Source organism: Castor canadensis, chromosome 12 (assembly GCF_047511655.1).
Source record: "Castor canadensis chromosome 12, mCasCan1.hap1v2, whole genome shotgun sequence".
NCBI classification, from domain to species: Eukaryota; Metazoa; Chordata; class Mammalia; order Rodentia; family Castoridae; genus Castor; species Castor canadensis.
In genome coordinates, this window is record NC_133397.1 from 7,916,937 (window position 1) to 7,941,830 (window position 24,894).

A 24,894-nucleotide genomic window follows, 5' to 3' on the forward strand; every position below is an offset into this window, starting at 1 on the left:
GTTCTGCCTTCAGAATATGTCCAGAATTGAATAGATCCAGAACTCTACTACCCTAGGCCAATGCTACTGGCTATTAACTTGTGCTTGTATTGTCCCAATGACCTCCCACCTGGTTTCCTACCATTCGTGACTAGATTAAATGGTGAGTGAGATCTGTCTCTGTCCTACTCCAAGCTCTCCAACATTTCCCCATTTCAGAGTAAAACCCAAAGGCCTTAAAGCCTACAGGGCTGTACACAATTTGCTCCGTTGCTCGATTTACTCTCTGTCCACACATCCCCTACTCTCCTCCTCCAGCCACAGGGCTCTCTTGGCTGTCCACTGGACACACCAGTGTGCCCCCCACCCCATGCCTGGCTGGGCCTCTGCCTGTACCAGTCCTCCTCCAAGTACCATTCAGGGTTCAAGGCTCACCTCCCTCAAGTCTGAAATCCAGACTCCACCCACACTCCCCATCTGTGGGCAGAATTTACAGCTTTTTAATATACTAAATGATTTCCTGTGACCCCAAGTAGGATGGTCTATTAGACAGGGAATTACGTCCGCTCTGTTCTCTGCCCTCTCCCCAGCATCTAGGACCATGGCCCTGGCCGAGCCTCCGCTGTGCAAGTGCGCAGACCCTCCGGAAGGGAGAGGTGGAAATGAGAGGAGCGAGGGTGCAGGAGAGGCTGAACTGGGCCGAGGACGGGGAGGCTGAAGCCCGGGTGGAGGTCTGGGAGGGGTGAAGGGTGGGCAGAGAGGAGATCCGGGAAACTAGTGCGGGCCTCCATCGGGGAGGCTGGGCGCTTGGGCAGGAGGCTCAGCCCCCACTGGGACCACTTCCCAGGTACCCATGCTGCCGCTCGCTGGGGGACAATGGACAGGGGGATTACAGCAGACTTCCAGCGACTGGTCAGAGATGGACCAGCGGGAAGTTCTAAAACCGGACGGCTGAGGTGGGCAAAGAGGGAAAAATCTCGGTTAACAGTCATGGGAGTCAGCCGGGGCGCGGCGGCTCACGCCTGTAATCCCAGCTACTCAAGAGGCAGAGATCGGGAGGATCGTGGTTTGAAGCCAGCCCGGGAAAAGTTTGCCAGGCCCTATCTCGAAAAAAACCTCCACACAAAAGGGCTGTTGGAGTGGCTGCGGGTGTAGGCCCTGAGTTCAAGTCCCACTACCGAAGGGAGGAAAAAAAAACACCGCGCGACTCATTAAGTGACCGGATGCAAGGAGTGGAGGGCGAGAAAAGGGCCCAGAGGGCGGAAACTGGGACGTCCCCTTGCCAAGCGAGTGACCGGCACCGTGGGGCACTTGCGACGGAAGGAGCTGGGTGGGCGAGGAAGGAGGAGGCTCCACCCGCCAAGAAGGTAGCAGAAGGGGCGATAGGGGCTGCGGGGGCGACCCGACACCGCCGAGAGCTTTTTGTGGGCTCGTGGAGGTGGGCTGAGGGCGGCAGGTGCGCGCCGAAGCTGCCAGGCGACGGCGCCAGTCTGGGCTGACGCGACAACCGCGAGCCAGGCGCGCAACCCCAGGCGCAATCGCGCGGAGCGCCGCCACGCGGGGCGCGCGGACTCTCCTGCTCTTCCCCACCCTCTCCGCTCCGCTCCGCCCCGTAAGCCCCGCCCCGGCACCCGGGATCTGGCCAATCAAGAAGCGCGGCAAGCCTCCAGTTCTCTGAGGCCCCGCCCCGGACCGGCGCGCCGCCAGCCAATGGGCGGCCGAGCCTGTCGCCCAGTGCGCGCAGCTCGCGCGGAGCCGGCTCAGAGCGAGAAAAGCGAACCCAACCCGTCGGGGCCGCCGCTCCGGACCCGCCAGCCGCCGCCGCCTCCTCCCCCCCGGATCGGGTGTACTGTCCCAACCCGAAAGTCCAGTTCTGCGGCCCGGCAGCGGCGAGCGAGCGCGATGACACAGGAGTACGACAAGTGAGTGAGGCGCGGGCGCGGAGTCCGGCCGCCGCGGGGCGGCGGGGCCGCCGCTGTCCTCTGCCGCCGGTGGGCCGCCCGCACCTGCGTCGAGCGAGCCCGGCGCCGGCTCCGAAGGCTGGCGGGGCGCGGCGAGGCCGGCGCCGGGGGTGGGGGGGTCGGTCCGTCCGTTTTGTCCTCCCCGCAGCTTCTGCCCGCGCCTTGGTTCGGCCGGAGCCTCCCGAGGAGTTTGGGGCGCGCGACACCCTCGGCCGGGGGAGGGGGGTCCCCCCTTTCCCGCGGGTCACGCACCTCGGGGGGCGTGGGGACCGCCGCGGCCGCCCCTGCGCGGTGGTCTGTGCGACAGGTGGACAGACGTCTGTCATTTGCCGGCACCTGCCGACTTGGCGGAACCCCAGAGGGGCATCTGGGGGAGGTCGGAGGCCCCTGGCCGGTGTGTGAGTGGTGAAAGTGCACCTGCATCCCGATGGCGATTACGGGTCGCCGTGTTTTACCGTGGGGCGATCGGGAGGGAGAGCCCCAGATCCCGGGCGAGTTAGAAAACCGCAGATTAGCAGGCCATTTGGAAATGCGACGAGTGCAGTAGGGGAGCCGGGACGAGGGATAGAGCTCCGTTTGTATTTGCGGTTCTTCTCTAAATGTGAAATTGTTCCCCCCAAAAAAGTTATTTGAAAATTAAAAAGGAGATCGCGCCAAGCCAGTCAGTCTATTACAGGTAAGTAGATCCAAAGCCGATTTATAATCAAGAGTCGTTTTAAGTGTGCTCGTCTTCTGAATGAGGTTAGCTATGTATGGAGTATGCAAAAGAGATTAATCTTGTCTTCTACAAGAGGCAGTAAAATTATTGCTTGAACCACCTCTGTTTAAAGGGCAGGGGATGTAGCTTAGTGGTAGAGCGCTTGCCTCGCTTGTGCAAGGCCCTGGGTTCGAGCCTCAGCATCTCAAGAAAAAAGTATATTTGAGAAGTCTGAGAGGTCACTAAGGAAGGGTCTAAGGCTGCCTGAAAGTACTGATGACCCTTTAGGACCTAACAGCAGCTCGATAGTCATGAAAAGGTGGTAGGTAGACTAAGAAAGGCTACTGCTTTTTGTTTACCTGTTGACTTACAGTTCAGGTACAGCAAAATGTCCAAAGCTAACATTTTGGCCTTAGGCACACTTTGGAAACATAAATCACCTTCAAGGTGATCACAGACATAAAGCCATTTGAAAAATATTTATTTTCTGATGCTTGTACAAATTTGGGATGGGGGTGGAAGAAGAGAAGCTGAAAAACTAGCACAACTGGACTTGAGTGAGACAAGTGCTGTCAGAGTCTTCTGGAAGTAGTTATTAGACTATTAATAATAGCTGAGCAGTGCACCAGAAAAACTCCTCAATTTGAGGTACCACTGTCTGGTAGCTGGGGGACTATGACCTGATGGCTTGGGGAATGCCACTCTGTATATTTTTCTGTTTTGTTAAAGCTTGAGATTAGTACAGTCCATTTTTAAACAAACTATTTTGTATTGACTTTATTAAAGTAGTAACCCATCTCCACACTTGTTCGGATGTAAGCTCCTAGGATGGTATTCCTAGGCCTGAGGAAAGATCTGGATTCTGAAGAAGCTCTTTGCTGGTAGCAAGACTAAATTAAGTTCCTGGATTTTTTCTCCCCTTTTCAAAGATGTTCTCTTTTTTTCTAAATCTATATCTGGTTTTAAAGCGCTTGGGTGACTGCCAAACCCTAACCTTTGTTGATTACTTGAAAAGATAATCAGTCTTTCTACATTCACTTTTAGAAAAGGTAGGTCACCTTTAGGCCATTTACATATTTCATTTGTGTGTTGCAATGAGAACTGATCCTTGAATTTGCTAAAAATAATAATAATTCAGAGATGTTCTAAACATTATTTTTTCCCTTTACAAAAAAAAAACAGCTTTATTTTGCTAGAGTCAATGTTCCAATTTTTTCTCTTTAATGACTTTTTAAATAGTACCAACTGAACAGTTGTTGAGACTGTTTACATTTCAGATTTTTGGGATCAGTAATGTTTGCCTTAATCTTTTATATTAAATCTTCTATAAAGCTTCACTAAGTTCACCCATTGATGTTCTGGTGTATTCCCACCAAACTGCAGTTTTAAAATGAGACAGTTCTTGCCCAGTGTGAAAAGCTAGTAAAGACGTCATTCATTTTTTGGAGGGGTTCTGGGGCTTGAACCCAGGGCTTCGAGCATGGTAGGCATACGGCTGCTGGCCTGTATCTTTAGCCCCTAAAAATTAGTAAAGATTTTAAAAATCGGATTTCTCTAGCTGCTTTTAAAAATCTGTTTTCATTCACTGGCTTCATTTATTGTAGATTCTTGAGTGTTTATCTCTAAGATAAACAGTTAACTCTCAAGCCAGAAGATTATGCCCCTTTATTGATTTACAGTCCCCTTTGGCGACATTCCATGCTCGATCTGCTGGTCGTCAGCAGAATACCCTAACCTTCCCACATACCCCTCGGATTAAGCAGAGTATTCCTTTTCCTTTCTGCCCCTCCTCCCCTGCCCCTGTTTTTGGGCAGGAGAAAGAGGGAAGTAACAAGTAGCAGCATGATTAACTGTGTACGCTTAAGAAGAAGGTGCAGTCTCAATTGTGTGTTTGAAAAGAAGCAATGTTCTCTTTGCCTTACTGTCTGTGTCCTTGTGTTTACGTGAAATATTTGAATAGCACATTGTTTTCTTAGCGGTGTTTTGGGGCTTTCTAAACTGCATACCCTGGGTGCCGTGTGTAGGTTAACTGTAGGTTCCCTGGCTGCCTCTGGACCTTGTATTTTACTGGGGGACCCATTGGTCTGCCTTTAATGAAGACCTTCTGGTCTTAATTTGACTTACTAGCGTCATCAGAGAAACAATAGACTATTTTATAGGAATGTCAAGGAATTATTTGGTTATTTAAAAATTACCTTATGATGCCTTGCAGTAAAAAGTGTGACTTTTTTTTTATTATTACTACTTTTTCTGAAGCAAACGGCCAGTGTTGGTTCTTCAGAATGAAGCACTTTATCCCCAGCGGCGCTCCTATACTAGCGAGGATGAAGCCTGGAAGTCTTTCCTGGAAAACCCTCTCACCGCAGCAACCAAAGCGATGATGAGCATCAACGGGGACGAGGACAGTGCTGCGGCACTGGGCCTGCTCTATGACTACTACAAGGTAGGCCACCTGCTCTCAAAGCCCCAGCAGCAGTCTCAGACGCACTTGATTCAGCAGCGTATAAAACAGTCATTTGCGGTACAATGTCATGCTAGTTGCTTCTGTAGTGACTATAAATAGTTTAATGAATACTTTGACTTACTGTGGTTCAAAGCTGAAAATCTACCAGCAAAGAATCAAAGGATTGTTTTTTTAAACGTGTGAATTAGGCAGCTGGTCTGGCTCTGTCTGAAAGGGTGAAGCTGCCATAAAAGAAGATGGTGGATGTGCCTTAGTGGACTCGAACATGTTACCAAAGGTGGTTCTTTGTGCCATGAAGAGTGGGCAGAACTAATTTGCCTATGCGCCACCCTTTGTTTCTGTGTAGTCAGGTAATTGTCTTTTTTGTAAATGTTACTTACAGATTTGATTGTAGGAATCATTAAAAAAAAACATTTTCTAGTTTGGGACCTTCTGGTTCTGAGATTAGGATATATATTTTGTTGCCTGCTTCTAAAGATCTGTGTTAGTCTTCTTAAATATAATCTGCACTATGCATGGATCTTGACATGGTTTTCGTGCTCTGAAGAGGACACCACTGATCTGACTCATCCTCACTGAAGTTGTATTAATACAGCTGCTGCCTACTTAAGACCTGTTACACTGGACATGTTACCAGTATGTCTGTCACTTCTCACTCTTGGGTCCCGCAATGTGGATGTGTTCAGCTGGGGTTTCAGTCCTGGTCTGACTCATGCCAGAGCCTGGCCTCTGCAGGGCAGTGTGTTCTCTACTCAGATGTGCCTGCTTCTGCTCTCCCTTGACACCTTTCTGACCAGTGGCAGACATTTGGGGAAAGTTATTCAGATTCTAGGATACCCAGCTTTGGCACATGGCCTTTGTCTTGTTAGTGCCATGTGTAACTTATATGCACACATTGTGCTGTCACCACTGCCTTTATAAAGACAGGCACTTTTCATATTCTCAGAAGCTGCTGCTTTTTCTTTTTCTCTTGACAGTCTCAGAAGCTTCTTGATGATAATGTCTCCTTATGGATCGTGTGTGTGTATTACAGTTGCAATTTTATTTTTGCCTTTTTTTTCCACGTCAGATGGGTAATGTGCCAACATTGTGACCAGATTTGAGGGAGGCACATGTCATGCAAAGGCAAGAACTCACACTCATTACACTTCTGAATAAAAAAGTATATTTACCATCTTTCTATTTTGGAAATCTTCAGACTTACAGAAAACTTAAAATAATGGAGTAATTAACTCTTAAATACCTTATCTAGCTTTACCAGTGTCTTGCCTTTTGTTATATTCTGGCCATGTGTTCTTCCCTGAATGTAAGAAAATCAGAAGCTGGGCATGGTGGTGCACATCTGTAATTCCAACACTCAGGAGATGCTGAGGCAGGAGGATAGTGAGTTCAAGGCCAGTCTGGGCCATGTAACAAGACCCTATCTTGGGGAAAAAAACAAAACAAAACGGGGGGAAATAAAAAGCAAAGAAGAAAATTGGGTTATCAAAATTAGGTTGGGAACTAAACAAAATTCAGTTTTAGTTATTTCCTGGTATCAGGCCATGTGTCCAATTTGTAGTGTTCGAGGGATTGCAATAAAAAATTTTTTCATCAAATATGAATAGAAACTTGTATAATAACTAATGTTTGAAGAAGCTCTTGCCTAGGAAGTATAACATAAAGAGTTCCTTTGAAGTAGAAATTAATATGTATGTGCTCTTCCGGCTTGTTTTATTGAAATCAGTGTAAAACCAAAGATATTAATTACGAGGTTATCCACATTTGGGGTAGGGGCCAGTACTGGGGTTTGCACTGAGGGTCTTGCAGTTGCCAGGCAGGCACTATCCCACTTGCCCCATGCCCCCAGTCCTTTCACTTTCATTATTTTTCAAGTAGGGTCCTGTGTTTATGCCCAGGCTGGCCTGTACTGCAATCTTCTTTTATTCATGCTTCTCCTTGATTTGAGACAACAGGTGCGTGCCACCACCCCAACTCTTATTGGTTGAGATGGGATCGAACTAACTTTTGCCCTGGCAGGTCTTGAACTTCAGTGCTCCCAGTCTTCACCTTCAGAGTAGCTAGGATTACAGGTGTGAGCCACCACACCGGACCTGCATACATATTTTTAACTGAAACTTGAGAATGGGAAAAGCCAAAAAGTTTAGTGCCAGAAAGACCAATGCGGTATGTGTACGCATTTTAAATGAAACGTCTTAAAAGTATAGCTGTATTTTACATCTCAAGAGAAGCTAATCCTCATGTCTGCCCCTTAAGGGTGGCAATTTGTAGTGGTATTTACTTGTCAGGCTTCTTGTGGTAAGTGTAAAACTGTTTTTGGTTTTGATGAATTACTTGCTTCCGTTCTTCCGTTGTAAGCTTCAGTCATTATTACTTGATAACTAGTAAAGCTTTAAAAGTACATTGCTAATATATGAAATGATGATTTGTTTGTCTTTAATGGTAAAACACGTAAGAACAGGATTCCCCACCCTCCCAACCATTTTCACACATCTCAGCAATCTTAGAGTGTTCTCTGGGACTGTGTCTCCATTGGGTTGATGTCACAGTTTCCACTAATGTTTGCCTGCTTCTCACCTCCTTGGAAAAGAAAAGAAGAGTCAAAAAAGGAATAGAACAAACTGAGTTAGACTTGTCCTTTGGGTAAAATGGACATTTTAATCCCAGAGTATCTGAAGACACTACCTCTGTGAAATCGGCATTTGGATCGTGGAAGAAATGAACTGTCTCCTGGCTCTTTCTTTTGATTTTTGAGTAGTTTTGGGAAGAGTGGAGCAGTTGGGAAGCTGAAGAACTGAACGCACTTTAGGTAGCTTCTTCTCTGCTGGGCTGTGGGCACAGGGGTGTGGCCTGAGTTCATTTGCCGACTGCTTAACAGTTGCTTTTTGCCCATCACTATGGTGATGGGATTGAAAGCTGCTTGAGAGCTTCATTGTATCCCCAGAGCCTGGTGCTTGGTAGACACTCAAAGATAGTGAATGATTAAGTTTGCTGAAAAATAAAAACGCTGTTTATTTGGGTGAGCTGTCTCACTGGGTAAGAGCTGAATTCTTACCATGCGTGTAATGTATTAGGTCCCAAGAGAAAGACGGTCATCAGCGGCAAAGCCAGAGATCGAGCACCCAGAGCCCGAGCACAGCAAAAGGTAATGCTTAATATGCAGCACAAAATAGTACACTTGAAGATGGCGTGCATGTCTAGAAATAAAACGGGAAAATCCATCTCAATGAACAATAGCTAGTGGGAGAGATGAGTTAATTGACTCCTGATCTCTCAGAGTTCTGGTTTCATTGCTAATTTGCCTCTCTTACGCCTTTTTTTTTTTTTTTTTTTTGGTGGCACTGGGGTTTGAACTCAGGGCTTCACACTTGCTAGGCAGGTGCTGTACTGCATGAGTCAAGCCTCCAGCCCTAACTTCCCTATAGTTTGTTTAAGCATTGTTGCCTTTTCTAGAAAATGAAAGCACTAACTTTCTGCTCCTCCCAAGGAGTTTTTAGTGAATTGTTGCTTATTTGTTTTGAGACCCTCTTAAAGGGAATGTGGCAATGGACTGAGATCTTTAAAAAAGAAGTTAGTCAAGCGCGTTTGTGCATTCCTATAATTCTACCACTCAGGAGGCAGAGACAGGAGGATCACAAGTTTGAGGCAGCCTGGGCTACATAGTGAGATCCTGTCCCAAAGGGAAACAGGTGCTGGGTGGAGTGCTAGCCTGGGATAGGCAAGGCCTTCAGTTTATCCCCAGCGTTACACACATACACACATAGTACCAATGACTCTTGAATAGCTGTCTGATTATTCAATAAAATAAGTTACATGCTGTTCAAACTCCTCTTGAAGTTATTTTTTAAATATTTAAAACTTTCAGAAAGCTGAATTAAAGCTTGACTTTATGGCCATGAAAAACTTCTTTTTTATTTGTTGGTTTTTATGAGAAGGGGCCCCCTGTGTAGCCCAGGGTGGCCTTGAACTCCCCAGTGCTGGGATTTTAGGTATATACCACCATGCCTAATGAAAAACTTTAAAGATACTTTCTAGCAAACATAGGCCCTGAATTCAAACCCCAGTGCTGCCAAAAAAGAAAAGAAAAAACAAAACAAAAGAAAGACACCTTTTAAATTGTTCCATGTTTTAATAGTAATGAAGAATAAATTAGCCAGGCTGAGGCAGGAGAATCAGGAGTTCAAGGTTAGCCAGCCTGGGCTACACAGCAAAACCCAGTTTCAAAAAAAAAGAATAAAACATACTTAAAGAATCCCTCAGGATATTATTATGGTGACAATTACTTATTTATTCACTTAGTTATTGCTTTGGTGTGCACACACATGGTATATGGCTACAGTTGTAGTCACAGATAGGAATTGGTAGAATGCTTTCTCTACTTAGTTTGTGTCATAAATATTTTCCATGTTGCTGTTTTGATCTTTATGACCATGCTTTGAAGAGGGGCTTACGCATAGCTTTTATTTCTAATTTGTATCGTGGGCATTTTCAACCATAAGAAAAGGAGCAATAGTATAGACCCACAGGATCCGTTGCCAGCTTTCGCAGTTGCCAGCACCGTTTCTCCTGCTTAACTTACTCTCTTTCTTAACTTTCAAATTAATTTCGTATTCATCTTTGCTGAAGTATTCTGAAGCAGATTTAAAATATACTTATTATTGTGGATGTATGGTTTATAGCTTTTTACCACGACTAAGCCTTAGTGGAAACATTTGTGGATAACTTTCTCCAAGTTTTTGTTTTTTCTTTTTTTCCTTCAGTGCTTGGATTAAGTTCAGGGGCTCACACGTGCTAGGCAAACAGTCTTACGCTGAGCCATGCCCCAGCCCTTTTTTGCTTTAGTTATGTTTCAGATAGAATCTTGAATTTTTGCCCAGGGCTCACCTCGGTCCAGGATCCTTCTGCCTATGCTTCCCAAGTAGCTGTGCTTACAGATGTGTGCCACCACACTCAGCCCTTTATTGTATTTTGAGACAGGGTCTCCTTAGGCTGTGTAGAAAACAGCAACATTCCTCCCTCAGCCTTCTAACGTTTTTAGCATAAATTCTCAGAAGTGAATTTATGGTTTGGGGTTTAAACAATTTTATTGATGTTGAAATATACAAAATTGATAAATGCTTTTTTCCTTAAGTTTTCAACCTGTAAGGCTTCAGGAGGCTTTAAAAATGTCACCCACTAGAAATCATTCACACACTGCCCAGGGTATTTATTAAACCAAAATTAATTTTATGGAAAATAGCTACTGGTACAATGTGATAGTAGGGTTTCTTTGAAAGAAAAGCCAAGTAGCATCAGTATCAGGAAAGCAGTAGCAGAGCCATAGTAGCTCGTGAGCACCTGTGTGCTCCCTGCATTGGAGGGACACTGCATTCCGTCCTCAGCCACTGAGAGGAGGAGCAACCCCACTGTTCCCCACTTCACAGATGAGAATTGAGCTGACGCAGAATTTGAATCCAGCCTGAGTCTGTTCTCTAGATTATCTTTGTAGCTTCAGACTTATAGTAAAATATGAGAATTTATGTTAGGATTATTGAAAATAAAGCTTATTAGAGGAGAACTCAGTCTTCAGTATTTCAAATAAGATTTTACTTTGTGCTTTTGGATTTTACATGACTTACAACTATAAAGTCTTTTCTCCTTCACTAGTAATGTGTTGTGCCATTTTCTGTTAAATTGGTCTCTACCAAGTATATTATTACTGTGAGGGACCCGGGGAATCTGGGGGGTGGGGGATGGTAGCTCAGTGGTGGAGTGCTTGTCTAACTTGTCTGAGGCCCTGGGTTCATTCCCCATCACCCCATCCCCCCAAAACATTGTCAAAGAACTGTGTCAGCATTGAGTTTAAACATGCAATTCTTTTTTCCTTAAAGAAACAGCATACCAAATGTGACTGAGCAGCCCCTCATTTCTGCTGGAGAGAACAGAGTGCAAGTACTGAAAAATGTGCCCTTTAACATTGTCCTTCCCCATGGCAACCAGCTGGGCATTGATAAGAGGGGCCACCTGACAGCTCCTGACACAACAGTCACTGTCTCCATTGCAACTATGCCCACGCACTCCATCAAGACTGAAATCCAGCCGCATGGTTTTGCTGTTGGAATCCCCCCAGCAGTGTATCATCCCGAGCCCACTGAGCGCGTGGTAGTTTTTGACCGGAACCTCAGTACTGACCAGTTCAGCTCTGCTCAGCCCCCAAATGCTCAGCGGCGGACTCCAGACTCCACTTTCTCCGAGACCTTCAAGGAGGGTGTTCAGGAGGTACAGGAAACAAAAACGTCATCCTAAGATGGCAGTGTGTTTGTATAAGTATTGGGTTCCACCTTTTCCTTGTTATATAAGCTTGAAACTCAGCCTGAAGTGAGTGGATTAGGAATAAAGGATTTTTTTTTTTTTTTTTTACAAAAAAGGCGCATGGGTTTAATTTGTAAGCTAAACCTATAAATCCAGAAATTATTATCATGGGCACATGGCTAATCTTACCAGGAGCTGAGTTAACAATTAGGAGTTCAGTGAAGTGATTTGCTGGAGAGAGAGAAAGGCAACCCCAGGCATAATCTTCCATTGAGCACAGATAATGTTCACTCAGTCTGTTTCTAGCTTTTGTCCTAGACCCAAGCATGCTCACGGCAACTGCCTTAACACCAACTGTTTACGTCGTGTTTTCTTGGTGCTTCTTGGTTGGTAGTGCGGTTGGGGAGAGAGGGAGGTCACAGCATATCCTGTGAAGCTTTACAAATTAATTCCAAAGAATTCTGAGGGTTTATGATCATGCATACCTCACTTAGGTAAAAGTTAGGACTTACAGGGTGGGAAACCATTCTTAGTGACCTGTAGGGGAGATGGCATCTGTGTCTGCTGCGGAGTTAGGATAGAAAGTAGCCACTCCCGAGGGAAGGCATCAGACTCATCCAGCTGTGGTGTGAACTTCACTCCCAGACCTCATGCTATTTTGGTTACAGATTCTAGAGTCTGAACAAAATTGGGGTGTGTGGGAAAGATAGATAATGGATCCCAGGCACTTTGTGGAAGCGTGTATGCAGATGGTCTTTTTTGTTGCTGTTGTTGATACCAGAGGGTTTGAACTCAGGGCCTCGAGCTTGCTAGGCATGTGCTCTACCACTTCAGCCATGCCTCCAGCCTGGATGGTCTTTTTTTTTCTGAGACACAGTCTTCCTACAGAACCCAGGCTGGCCTTGAACTTGAGATCTTCCTGCTTCTACTTCCCAAATGCTAGTATTCTGGGCATATGCCACCATGTCCAGCTGCACATGGATTGTCTTGAGTGGCATATAAAAGTAAATTTGTACTTTTTATAATTTAAAAAAATTTAATTGATTTCGCATTTTTATTTTGAAATGAGTGTTAAAAGTGTAGTGGGCTGCTATAAGCCACACATTGTATGCTGTACCAGACCTTGGTTTTTGGAATCATGATAATAGTTAAATGGTTGTGGCTTATTACATTGATATTTCAGGTTTTCTTCCCCTCGGACCTCAGTCTACGGATGCCTGGCATGAATTCAGAGGACTATGTATTTGACAGTGTTTCTGGGTAATGGTTGTCTTTTAATTTAATTTTTTAATTTTCAGCATTTATGATTTCTTCCTTTTGGTTACCTGATACTGACAAATCCGAGGTGGCTTTGGTGGGCTTTCTCTTCATTTCACTCCACTAACTGTGGCCTTTTCTTGGGTAGAGGACATTTGCTGTGTGCCTTTGATTTTGGACTCTTTGGATGGTTTCCAGTTTCCTCAGCTCTGGTGTTGGTGCTTTTTCTTCCTTAGCTTGTTTCTGTGATGTTGTGGGATGGAATCTGAAAGGAGAGATGGGGATTAAACTAGATCACTGGGGCCCCTTCTCTCAAAAGTGTATAATCAGGTGAGAGTTTGAGAGTAACATCAAGTAAACAAAGGCCTTTTTTTAATTACTCTTGTTAATGATGAAATAAATGAAGGCAACTTCTTTTCTGACCTGACAACTTTTTAGCCTCACAAAACTGCATCTTCCTTTGGGAATATGGATATTTTCCAAGTTCATTAGGAACATATATAAACACCTTCAGGTTATTTTTTAAAAGTCTTAAGATTTCATTTTATCATTTTAGTGGGGTTTTTTTTTTTGCATGTGTTATATTTTGCAATTAAAAAAAAAAAGGTTTTCTGAAGTCTAGGATTTTATGGGAGTTGAGACTTGCCTTACAGATCTGCTCCAAGGCGCAGAGGTCACAAACTCAGCTGCCTTTAGAGGTTGGGGTGGAGTTAGCAAACTTTTCCTGGAACAGGTCAAGATAGTAAGTATTTTAGGTTTTGTGGTCTATATAGTCTCTTTGTGGTTTTGCAAGTACCCGGTTCTGCTGTTGTAGTAATGCAAAAGTAGCCACAGATAATGTATAAACAAATGGTGTGACTGTATTCTAATAAAACTTTATTTACAAAGATAGCTGTATTTTGCTGACTCTGGACTAGGAAGGCTCTTCAGGGGCATGTCTGAGTGGTGGTGTAAGGTAATAGAAGAATTAGGAAGTGCCCCTCCAGAGACATCTAGATTGCAAGCAGAAAGAACAGAAAAGTGCTGAGCAGGGCAAATTCCATTCAATTCAGGGCTTCCAGCTGCCTGTTTGCAGTCTTTGTGCGCATGACCTGTGAGGTTCCGCCCATGGCCTTTTCACTTACTGATGTCTTCTGTTGCCTGAACCTCCAAATGTCTAATTGTTAATACTACATCATAGGATTTCTAGTCTGCATTTTGTAGTACTCCGTCTGAGAGATTTGGGGATTGCTGGTTACTATGTACTTAGGTTTAAGACTGTCATGGAAAGGTAGCAAGTACTGCTTAGAATCTGGTGTGTCCAGTTTGATGTTTGCTGGTGGTCTGCTGCATTGAAGCATTTCAGGACTGTACTAAAGTGTGCAGGGAGCTTCCAAGAAACTGGATTAGAAATCTGTCACTTCTTTGTCCTTTAGGAACAACTTCGAGTATACCCTAGAAGCTTCAAAGTCACTTCGGCAGAAGCCAGGGGACAGCACTATGACATACTTGAACAAAGGCCAGTTCTATCCTATCACCTTGAAGGAGGTGAGCAGCAACGAAGGGATCCACCACCCCATCAGCAAAGTTCGAGTAAGTTCTGTTCCTGATTCTGTTCTCTAGGAAAGCTCACCAGATGTTCCCAGGGCCTAACATTTCCGGGTCAGAAACAGCTTGGAATGAAAGCCTGCCTGAAAGTGCAGTTTTCACTGTAAAACCTAAAGCTCAATAAGTTTCCAGTAAGTTACTCACCCCTCAGTGTCTTTATGTTGTCATGCATTCTCATTCACAGAGTGTGATCATGGTGGTTTTTGCTGAGGACAAGAGCAGAGAGGATCAGCTAAGGCACTGGAAGTACTGGCACTCCCGGCAGCACACTGCTAAACAAAGGTGCATTGACATAGGTGAGTGGTTCAGGAGCCTGCTCTTATTCCCAGAGGTGCAAGGCCCAGCTCTCTAAATCCAGTTATTTTTGGCAGTCATCAGCTTCCTGCCGAAAGTATTTGAATTTTTATGCCAGCCACTGATCTGTTCCAAACACTGTCCTGGGCCTCCTGGAATTAGTGCTCTGTCCTTGCTTTCTTCACAGAGACCTATGCCCAGGCAGTGGCTTTCCATGGCAATGCTGGGGCCAGGAGCTTTAGCCAACTGGCCTAGGAGTGTCCTACTTTTTAGTCTTTTTTTTTTTTTTGCTTCTTTTGAGATGCTAGGAATGGATCCTGGTCCTTCACACATGCTAGGCAAGACTTTGCCATTAAGCTATGCTTCCAGCCTGGTTCGTACATTTTAGGAGTAACATCTTCTTTAGGAGATGCTGTGAACTGTTTGCCAGAGCTCACCTCGAACTGCGATCCTCCCAATCTCAGCCTCCCAAATAGCTAGAATTATAGACATGAAACTATCAGTGCCCAACCATTCTTTTTTTAAGACAGGGTTCACTTTGTCACCAAGGCTGCCTCCAAACTTGTAATCCTCCTGCCTCAGGCTCCTGAATGCTAAGGTTATAGGTGCGAGCCACCATGCCAGCTTGCGTTCTTCATTTTTTAAAAATTTCTTTCAATCCAACAAAATGTTAATTTAAATTATCAGAGCTGATAACATAAAAAGCTTAATGTTTCTTTGAGGTGCTGTGATTTCATGCTAAAAGTAAAACCATATCTTTGTTTTTCTTATTCATTATTTCATATAGCTGACTATAAAGAAAGTTTCAATACCATCAGTAACATTGAAGAGATTGCTTATAATGCCATTTCCTTCAGCTGGGACATTAACGATGAAGCAAAGGTATGTTAACAAGGTTCAGGAGCGCTTACATTGCCAGCTGTTTGAGAAGCAGGAGGGGGGGCCTGTTTTTAACTTTTTTTTTTTTTTTTTTTTTTGGCGCTGGGGTTTGAACTGAGGACCTTGTACTTGCTAGGCAGGCCCTCTACCACTTGAGCCATGCCCTCAGCATTGACAACTGATCTTGTTTTTGCAGTATTGGTGGTGCTAGGGTTTGAACTAAGGACCTTGCAGTTGCTAGGCAAGTGTTCTACCACTTGAGTTTTGCATGTTTTCATTCTTATACATTATGAAACTATCCTTCTCCTTTCTGTCCTCCCGCCTCCTCTAAAAAAGAGCATTTTTGCTGACATCCTTCAACATGCAGACTCCAGTATGGAAAAACCTCAGCAATGAGACATCGTCTACCACACTGCCCCCTGTCTGGTGCCCAGTCCCCTTACTCACTTGGTTTTGTTCCCTCCATTTACGGGTGATACAGGATTAGTCCACAGTGCCCATCAAACTGGAGTGCCTTGGAGAAAGGTTTTGAAATAATGAAATTAGCAATATTCATTTCCCATTATTACCATGTAAACACAACTCAGACTCAGTGTTAAGATTCTTCGGTACTGGGCTTTTACAGTTGGAGATTACCTCCAGTTCAAGTTCAAGTGCTGATTTGGATAATCCATGCGCCCCCCCCCCCACTCCCGCCCGACATTTTTTTTAAGAGCCATGCCCCCAGTTCTTTTGGTTATTTTGAATAGGGTCTCACTTTATGTCTGGGCCAGCCTGGACCACGATCCTCCTTTATGCTTTCTGCATAGCTGGTTGAGATGGTGTATTACTAACTTTTTGCCTGGACTGGTCTCAAACCTCTATCCTCCCAGTTTCCTTCTCTTGAGTAGCTTGAGCCACCATACCCAGGCTATTTTTTTGAGATAGTCTTCATATGGCCAACCTCAAACTCACCATCCTCCTGCCTCAGCCTCATGAATGCTGGAATTACAGGTATGCACCACCATGCTCTGCTCATTTGGATAATTGATGAAAACTTTTAGTGTCCTCTAAGAAAAATTCGGCATATTCTTAAGTAATATCTACCCTTCCCACTGCATTCTTCCCCTTTTAAAATAATCTTCTGTTTTTCACTAAATCATTAGAGTTCTCATATTTACTCTGTTTGGATTGCTTTGAAAACTGGGAGCTCAAAGAAATATGATAGAAGCATTAAGCCACATTAAGCTAATGTTGTAATTGCTTTCCTGTCTTACTGTGGTTGTCAATGTCTAAGGCAAAAAAGGGTGTCTTTAAGCTGCAGGAGACCCTTTTCAACAAAGCATAGGCACTGTCATCTCCTGGAGGTTTTCCTGCCACCCACTTGATAGTGTTCAAGTGTTAGCAGGCTGCTCCGTCCCGCATTGGGTGCTCTGTTCATACTGCATTCACCACAGGGCCTACCAGGAGGGAGAAAGTGTGGCACATCCGATAGTCGTTTCCAGTCATTTTGAAATTACACTGTAACAGGACTCTGTGGCTGCTGAGAACGACCTCTGAGAAGAGGTGGCCTATGCCCTCTGGGTGCTCCTGTTCTCAAGGCTCACTGGAGAAGTGCTTCCTGGACACCACAAGGGACTGACTGGGAAACTGGAGCAATGATGAAGAGCCTACTAAGTCTTGAATTAACTTTTCTGACTTACGTATTACCTTTGGTCAGTCCCTCAGTTCCCTAGCTCAGTGTTTGCCTTTTTGGCACGCTAGAAAAATAAAAAGGCTGTAGTGGCCAGCTCTTTTCTCTGTTGGGTGTGTCCTGGATTAAGAAGCACTTGTCAGAGTCCTGGAGATCTTGGCTGTGAGAGCCCGAATGTGGGCAGGGCACTTCGTTTGTTTGATGTGTCACTCTAGGGTGGGAGTAGTGAGGCTGCTGGAGGGTCTCATCTGCTCAGTGCTCTGCTAGCTGATGGAGGCGGAGTGGGCAGCCCCTTCCTGCTTTTGGAAAGGCAGTGCCAGTTTTTTAATGAGGCTGTGTTTCTTGAAGGTGATAGCAGACATCAGCTTCAAGCATATATTAGAATTTAGTATCAGATTTTTTGCTTTTCCTGGACAAATTGATATTTTCTGAATTTATACTTAAAGTAATAAGTGCCTCAAAATAGCTAATGTGCATTCAGAATCCTATGTAGTTAGGGCATTTTGTTTAACTACTTTTTCCTGAAGAGATCTACTTTCTTAAATACCCACTTTCTTTTTGTTATTTGAGATATGTTGTATGTTTTGCTTTTGTTTTTGGTGGTGCTGGAGAACAAACCCAGGTCTTCATGCTTGCTAGGCAAGTGCTCTACCACTGAGCTATACCGGGCTAGGATATGTTGATTCTTAATTCCAGTTCCTCTCTCCCACAGACATAAGGGTTGTGGAAGTATGTGCCATGCCTTCCTTCCCTCCTCTCTGTGGTACTCCATTACCCTCCTGGCCATGCCAAAGTGAGTAGAAGCAGAATTTTGACCAGGGTCAACCTCTGAATCTTATTTTTAGCTTCTGATTCTCACTTGTATTTTTAGGAAGAGTGAGGGTGAATCGTGACAGTCTTAGCATATGTTCCGCATGGGGAAACACTGTCCCAGCCAGGGCTCACTTTATTCTGCACCTGTGCACACTCCATTTATTTGGGTAAGCATATACCCGCTGGTGCTATAGGAAATATTGAGATAAAAGTCATTCATTTTCAAAATGGTTGGTTTCCCCCAGGCATCGGACTGGCCACCATGCAGACCAGTTTCATTTATTTTATTGTCCCCTTTGAAGTTAGAGGTTCATTTTGCAGTCAGGCATCTTCTAAAGATTCAGAAATCTCTAGACCTGAGGGCCCTGGTCTCTGAGAGAAGAGAATAGAAAGTGAGGAAAGAGCAAACTGTAAGGAGCCCAGCTGAGCTGTGTGGATGTTCTTCTAGCACCAGTGGGTGCCTTCCCCACAGCAGGAGCCTCACCTTCATCCAGCCGGGCCTGGTGCTGCTGCAGACAAGACCCTGTGCTAGCTCAGGCTCCCAGCTCCAGGCATGTGGTTCCAGGTGCTAATGATAGTATCATGGTTCATGTAGCCGTGGGTTAAATAGGCTTTTGGGGGGTAGTCTGAGACCCTAAATATACCATCATGAGTTCTAAGGAAAGCTGTGTATACCACTTTACAGATGGACTTTGGGGGCACAGATAATGTGTAAATTAGAGCTTTTTGTCCTGCAGTAGTTTCAGCATTTCCTAACCCAAGTAAATAATTGTGGATAGGCCACACAGCTTGGTCTAGAAGCTAGTTTCTACTTGGGTTGTAAACCTTAAGATTTACAACAGCATTGAGATTTGATTGGTGACAAGAAGTAAGGGCCTCTCAGAGACTTGAAGATGTAAAGTAAACAGAAGTCAGGGAGAGAGACCTGAGTTCTTCCAGTGCCTGTCACCTGCTGTGCTATGCTGAGGTGCCTTGCCTGTGTTCACAACCAGCTCAGTGCCCACACAGCAGCACCTTGTCCTGGTGATTATTGTTTGTGGCTTGGTGTGATAAGGGACCTTCGAGGAGGCAGAGTAGACCTGGATACGAAAAAGCATCATTTTACTGGTATTATTATTAATGATTATTATTTTGCAGTAGTGGGGCTTGAACTCGGGGCCTACACCTTGAGCCACTCCACCAGCCCTTTGTGTGTGTGTGTGTGTGTGTGTGTGTGTGTGTGTGTGAGATGGGTTTTTTCAAGATAGGGTCTTGAACTATTAGCCTAGGCTGGCTTTGAACTGCGATCCTCCTGATCTCTGCCTCCTGAATAGCTAGGATTACAGGTGTGAGCCACAGCACCCATCAAGAGGAAGCATTCTTGACACTGGAGATTACTTAACAGTGTTAGAGATCTTACTAAGAGGGCAGCATTGTAGCCTCACTAGTAGAAATCCCTGCAGCAAAAGAGTGCTTCTGCTGCTAGTATGTAAATTTACATCAGATGAGTGATGCTTAGCTACAGAGGAGTGGGAACTAGAAACCAAAATGCAACCACACGGGACCCCACCAAGTCCTGGGCAGCACCAAGGACAGCCCTTGATCATAGTCAATGAGGTGGTCTGACAAAAGAGGAAGATGGCGATGGTTCAAAGCACAGCTCAAGATTTTTTTGTTGTTTATATATGTAGATGTGATCATGAATATTAAGCAACCTTTTTAAGGATGTAATGAACCCGAGGGATACAAAATACCTAACCAATATGATTTTTCTAGTGGTGACATCTAAATCCTTACTCTAGAAGGTGGATTATATTGCAACTAATATTCACGTGTTCCATTGAAAAATACCAACAGCCAGATGTGTGCCGGGCTCCTTCTGGAGTGAGCGATGTCAGAGAAGTATTAGCTGGAGAGTTGGGTTTTGCTTTGCTATATCATGCATTTCCTGGCCTAAGACACCCTGAGCTCTGGGTATTTCTCCAGCAATGCAGTTGTGGGGACCTGGGTGCTATTCGTGAGTCTTCATCAGATCATCAGAAGGAGACTTTTTCTCAGCATTCAGACTGATGGAACTGCATCTTTCAGTGGCATGATCCTGACTTTGGGTTCGACAGAGCCAGCTGCAGTACATTTTCCATCTCCTCCCCACTTCATTTCCTTCTGTATCTTGCCTTCTGTGTGGGGCCCTAGCCTAAGGGGCACCGGCAATCAGAGGCAGAACAGAATCACAGCATCCTGCTCCCTGTCAAATAAGAGGACTTTATACTTATACTGATAGCTATAATCTTTGCTCTGAGAAGGAATATGGAAGCATTCGGAATGGTTGTCCTGAAAACCAAGTGTTTCATGTCGTGGAAAGACTCATGTTATGAAAGCCAAAGGATTAAAACAATTTGAGGCCTTATGTGAGTACCCAGGAGCTTTACTGAGAGGACACCTGTGTTGGGATGGGATGGGATGGATGGGGCAATTCGCTTTTGTCTCCTTGTCTCAGCAAAAGCCTGCGGAGTTCCTGGTGAGAGATCACTGATGCTCACAGGGTGCGTAGTTCTGTAAAGAGGGGCGTATCCACTCTGGTAACTTGAACTTAAGACGTTTTGTGTGTACTTGTGGAATGCAGGTTTATGAGTTTAATAACAGCTTGTTGTTTTGTCTAAGCATAATATTTGGAATTCATTGTGAGAGTAATTTTTAATTTGTTTGGACTGAACATATTGCTTGCATTTATAGAAATTCCATTCTAGTGAAGCATCCATCAAGTGTGCCATTAAAGTAAGGTGTTGCCATGTTTGGTTGCATGAGGCAGGGACAGGTTTGGTTTGTTCCACAGCTTTAAATTTCCAGTGTGAATGGGAGGGCGGAGGGAGGAGAGAAGTGAGTCAAACTTGTACTTGCAATTGTAATTAAATGAAGGTAAGAGAGTTAAAGCTGAAGTGAATACTCCGTGGCCTAAATAGAAAAAAGTCAGCAAGCAAGCACTGTTATTTTTGGAGTCTAGGTGGATCACCATGCTAATCCAATCGAACTGGATCATCCATTGGTTCCTACGGAACCTCAGGCCCAAGGAAAACTTAAGGTAGTCGTCTGCAGTGACATGTATTCAACATTAGGAGTTTTCTTTTATGACATTTGAAAACATGTATTTGTAAAAGTAAAAAATACAAAAATACTTTTGTATTTTACAAAAGTGAAAATTTTGTTTGATTTTTCTTTTTTTGCTTGGTGCTGGTGGCTCATGCCCATAATCTTAGCAGAGATCAGGAGGATGTAGTTCAAGATCAGCCTCAGCAAATAGTTTTAAGAGACCCTATCTCGAAAATACCTAATACAAAATAAGGGCTGGTAGAGTGGCTCAAGTGGTAGAGTGCCTGCTTAGCAAGTGTAAAGCTCAGAGTTCAAACCCCAGTGCTGTCAAAAAAACCCAAAACCAAAACCGGTACTGGGGTTTGAACTAAGGGCCTCATGCTTGCTAGGCAGGCGCTCTACCACTTGAGCCACATCTCAAGCCCTTTTTCCTTAGTTTTTTTTTTTTTTTCAGATAGGGTCTTGTATTTTTTTGCCTGGACTGGCCTCAAACCATGATCTGCTTAGCAGAAGTTACACGTGTGCATCTCCATACCAAACTTATTTATTGAGATGGGGTCTCACTGATTTTATGCCTGGCCTGGCCTCCATCTGTGATCTTCCTAATCTCCTCTTCCTGTCCTGGGTAGCTAGGATTACAGGTATGAGCCACTATGCCTGGCCCCCCTAAACAGAGAGAGTTATATGCCTTTATAGGGAATAAGGATTCTTCAAGGTTTTAATGGTGTGTGTGTGTGTGTGTGTGTGTGTATGGTACTGGGGATTTTCACTTGCTAGGCAGGCGCTGTAACACTTGAGCCACATCCCCAACCCTTTTTGCTCTTGTTATTTTTGAGATAGGGTCTTACTTGTGCTCAGGCTGGTCATTACCACAGTCCTATTTTGCACTTCTACTTCCAGTGTAGCTAGCATCCCAGCTACAGGTACACACCATCACACCCAGTATTTTCTGTTGAGATGTAGTCTCTCAAACTTTGTTGCCCAGGCTCTCCTTCAACCACGATCCTCTCAATTTCCACCTCCCATGTAGCTAGAATTGTAGGTGTGAGCTACCTTACCCACCTCCAAGAATTGTGTTTTGATCAGTATTGAATATAAGAAAATTTTCTGGTTGACAAGAGAACACCATCTTTACTTGGCAATTGGGAATTTTGTTTGAAAACAACTCTTGTGGGTATGGTTATGAGGGCTTTCTCTTCCACTCTTTCTTTCTTTTGTGAAGGCGGGTCTGTTGGGCTTTGCCTCAAGAACCTTTCAAGAAGTGAACTCTAGCATTGAAGCTGAGCTGAAGAATAGCACATTGACTCCTGCCGGTCTTTAGAATCCACAGGTAACAATGGCGTGCCTTTATTATAGCAGAGCCCCGGGCCAGGGCCCCGATTAAGACTGCCTGGATAAGGAGACACTTGGCAGCTGAAGAAAGCCTTAGTCTGGTAGTGAAACTTGCATCTTGTGAAACGGGTTCCAAGCACCCATGTCTGTTTAGCTGTTTGAATTAGGTTTTCATTCTTGGGTGGGGGGAGAGGGGTAGGGGTGGGGGAGTGGGATTTTTTTCCCTTCCTCCATTTTGCCATTCAAGAAACAATAAGCTCCTCCATGGAATGTTCTCTAGCAACTTGTCATCTTAACCTTCCCTCTCCTAGGTCCTTCATGGGAATTCCATCTATGGTGGCTTTCTAACGCTGTCATTTCATTCAGTTTTGCTCTTTGTAAACTAAAGCAGAGGGCACCCTCTGGCCTGCTGTTACTGGTGGTAACCAAAGTATGGGGCCTTCAAACCCAGTTTCTTATAAATGGCAGCTCCTCTCCACACAGGCCTGCTAGGCCTTTGCTGAATCTAGTGAATTAATTTACAGACTTTGTCTTTAGCCTTTTTTGTTCTAGTGGAAAATACCTTATTTATAACCAAAACTTTTTGGCAGAACTGGGATTTGAGCTTAGGGCCCCTCATTTGCTAGGCAGGTGCGCTATCACCTGAGCCATGATCCCAGCTACAATCAGAACTTTTTTGTTTGGTTTTTGGTTTTTTTGTTTGTTTTTGTTTTTTTGTTGTTGTTAACCAGAATTTTTGATTGGCAGTCAGCCTGCCTGTCAAGTCTCCTTTATGACCCATTTGTTTCCCTGTCCTGTTTTGTACCCAGTGATGGTGGAATGTGGTGTGTGTTTGCCTTGTGTCACACCTGCATCCAGTTCTGCATACTTCAGAGCACACATTCTACTTATTTGAGACAACAGGTGCCAAATCACTGTAGCTGCCAAGTGTCCTGAAGTTCACGAGGTCTTGCGTATAGAATGTGACAGAGGGAAGAATAGCACACAGTTCCCTCTGAATGTTTTCTTTTCGTCTCTTTATCTCTATGACTTTTTCCCTGGCTCCTTGTGCTCTGCAGAAACTAAGACGCCGTGTGGGCGGTGTGGGAAGCAGTGCTGTGGCAACAGGCAGCTGCTGACTAGGTGCTTGTTTTTCCTTCAGGGAAACGCCCCGTGGAGCCGTGGGAAGAGTGCAAGTTAGAGCTTTTCTCCTCCCACGTCCCTGTCCTCCCAATCCCTTCCTGCCAATTCCTTTTCTTTCCTTTTGATGGTCATTTGATAGTCTGAGAAATCACAGAAATGCTAGCTGCACACCGTCTCTTGGTGGATGGTGCTAGCACTCTGAAGTGGGATATTTCATCACTGCCCATCGTAAGAGGAGCCGGGAAGTGTGACAGGCCAGGATTATCTGGTCCATCGGTAGTGGAGCTGGATTCGCTTCTAAGCCTATGACTCAGTCTCTGATTCCTTCTTGGGCTCCAGGCATTAATTAAGCCTGCATATATGGAGTGGGAAGTAGAGGAACAACGAGGCCCGCACTGAGCTGAGAGATCAGGGCTTGTGTATTTGTGTTGGCTGGGCAGTGCGAGGAGGGCTGTGGATTAAGACTAGGTGTCGGCCACACACTGCCGATAAATGTTCTTGGTTAATTAGAGCTCAAGCAAGAGTTAGAACTTAGTTTCTTAGTTTATGCTCTTTCCCATTCCACTAGTTTCAGTTCACACCCTTAACTTCATATAAACGTATTAAAAGTGGTGACTTTTATTCTCTTTAGTTAGTGCTGTTGGAGTTATAGTGAGAAAAACTACATTGTTGGCCTCACATTTTAATTTTGGTAGTCAGGAGATTTCTTCCTGTGAAGAGCTACTTAGAACTGTTGTAGCCTAGGCTTTTTGATTGATTAGAGAATTTAATGAAAGTTTATTTAGGGTTTCTCCTTTTGATTTAGTAGATTAATTGCATTCTAGAATTGACCTCATAACCAGTTGTCTATATTTAACTAAGTTGAATTTTAATGTAACAATGAATTAAAAATGATAAAGACTCCCAGAGACCACTGGGACTGTATCCAAGATGGCTGCATCTGTGTTTCTCACGGAGCCACACAGTCATCTGTTAAGTCTTATGACTTAGCTGAAGCAAGTAGGAAGTTGGTCATGGACTGGCTGTTTGGTTTGAAATACAGAGACCTTTGGTTTCTTGCATCATGATCAAAATGACCTACTGAGACATCTGGGGGCCCTTTCCCCCATTTTTCCCATAGGTGTCACTCTAGCTCTGTGTTTTTCTTGTGGCAGTGTGGTTTCCAGAAAAGGCACTGAGGTTGGGCTAAAGACATGGGTCTTGCTGCAGCTTTGTCATCTGTTTACGGTGTGTCTTTTTCCATCTGTGCGCACCGAGCCTGAGCCTCTGAGCCTCAACTACAGGTCAACCCTGGCTGCCTCGAATGAAAAGCTGGTGAGAACCAGGGACCATGGACAGTGAGACACTTGGTAGAGAACAACGATTGGAATGGATTTGGAATGTCAAGGTTTTTTTTCAGCTTTTATAGTTAAATCAACCTACTTTTCTTTTTCCCTTGCTCCTCCAACAGAGCTTTTCTTGTCATGTTTACCAGGCAGTT

At 44.6% G+C, this 24,894-nt stretch overlaps 1 protein-coding gene and 1 non-coding gene across 4 annotated transcripts in view; one reads left to right on the forward strand and one right to left on the reverse strand.

Moving 5' to 3' along the window:
- Positions 1 to 1,724: 1,724 nt before the first annotated feature.
- Positions 1,725 to 24,894, forward strand: part of Grhl1 (grainyhead like transcription factor 1) — a 53,175-nt gene continuing 30,005 nt past the window's right edge. Inside the window, exons 1-8 of one of the 3 annotated variants that reach the window (XM_074049155.1) lie at positions 1,725 to 1,901; positions 4,894 to 5,080; positions 8,176 to 8,246; positions 10,972 to 11,359; positions 12,576 to 12,652; positions 14,065 to 14,221; positions 14,421 to 14,532; positions 15,318 to 15,412. In XM_074049155.1, the coding sequence (XP_073905256.1) occupies positions 1,882 to 1,901; positions 4,894 to 5,080; positions 8,176 to 8,246; positions 10,972 to 11,359; positions 12,576 to 12,652; positions 14,065 to 14,221; positions 14,421 to 14,532; positions 15,318 to 15,412 (1,107 nt within the window). In that variant the 5' untranslated portion in view covers positions 1,725 to 1,881. Of the gene's footprint in view, positions 1,902 to 2,083; positions 2,617 to 4,893; positions 5,081 to 8,175; positions 8,247 to 10,971; positions 11,360 to 12,575; positions 12,653 to 14,064; positions 14,222 to 14,420; positions 14,533 to 15,317; positions 15,413 to 24,894 lie in introns of those variants that run through there. The other 2 variants (XM_020178714.2, XM_074049156.1) reach the window with 2 other exon arrangements.
- Positions 6,165 to 6,267, reverse strand: LOC141415341 (small nucleolar RNA U13). Its single transcript, XR_012440315.1, has one exon. It is a non-coding gene; the product is annotated as a small nucleolar RNA U13 (small nucleolar RNA).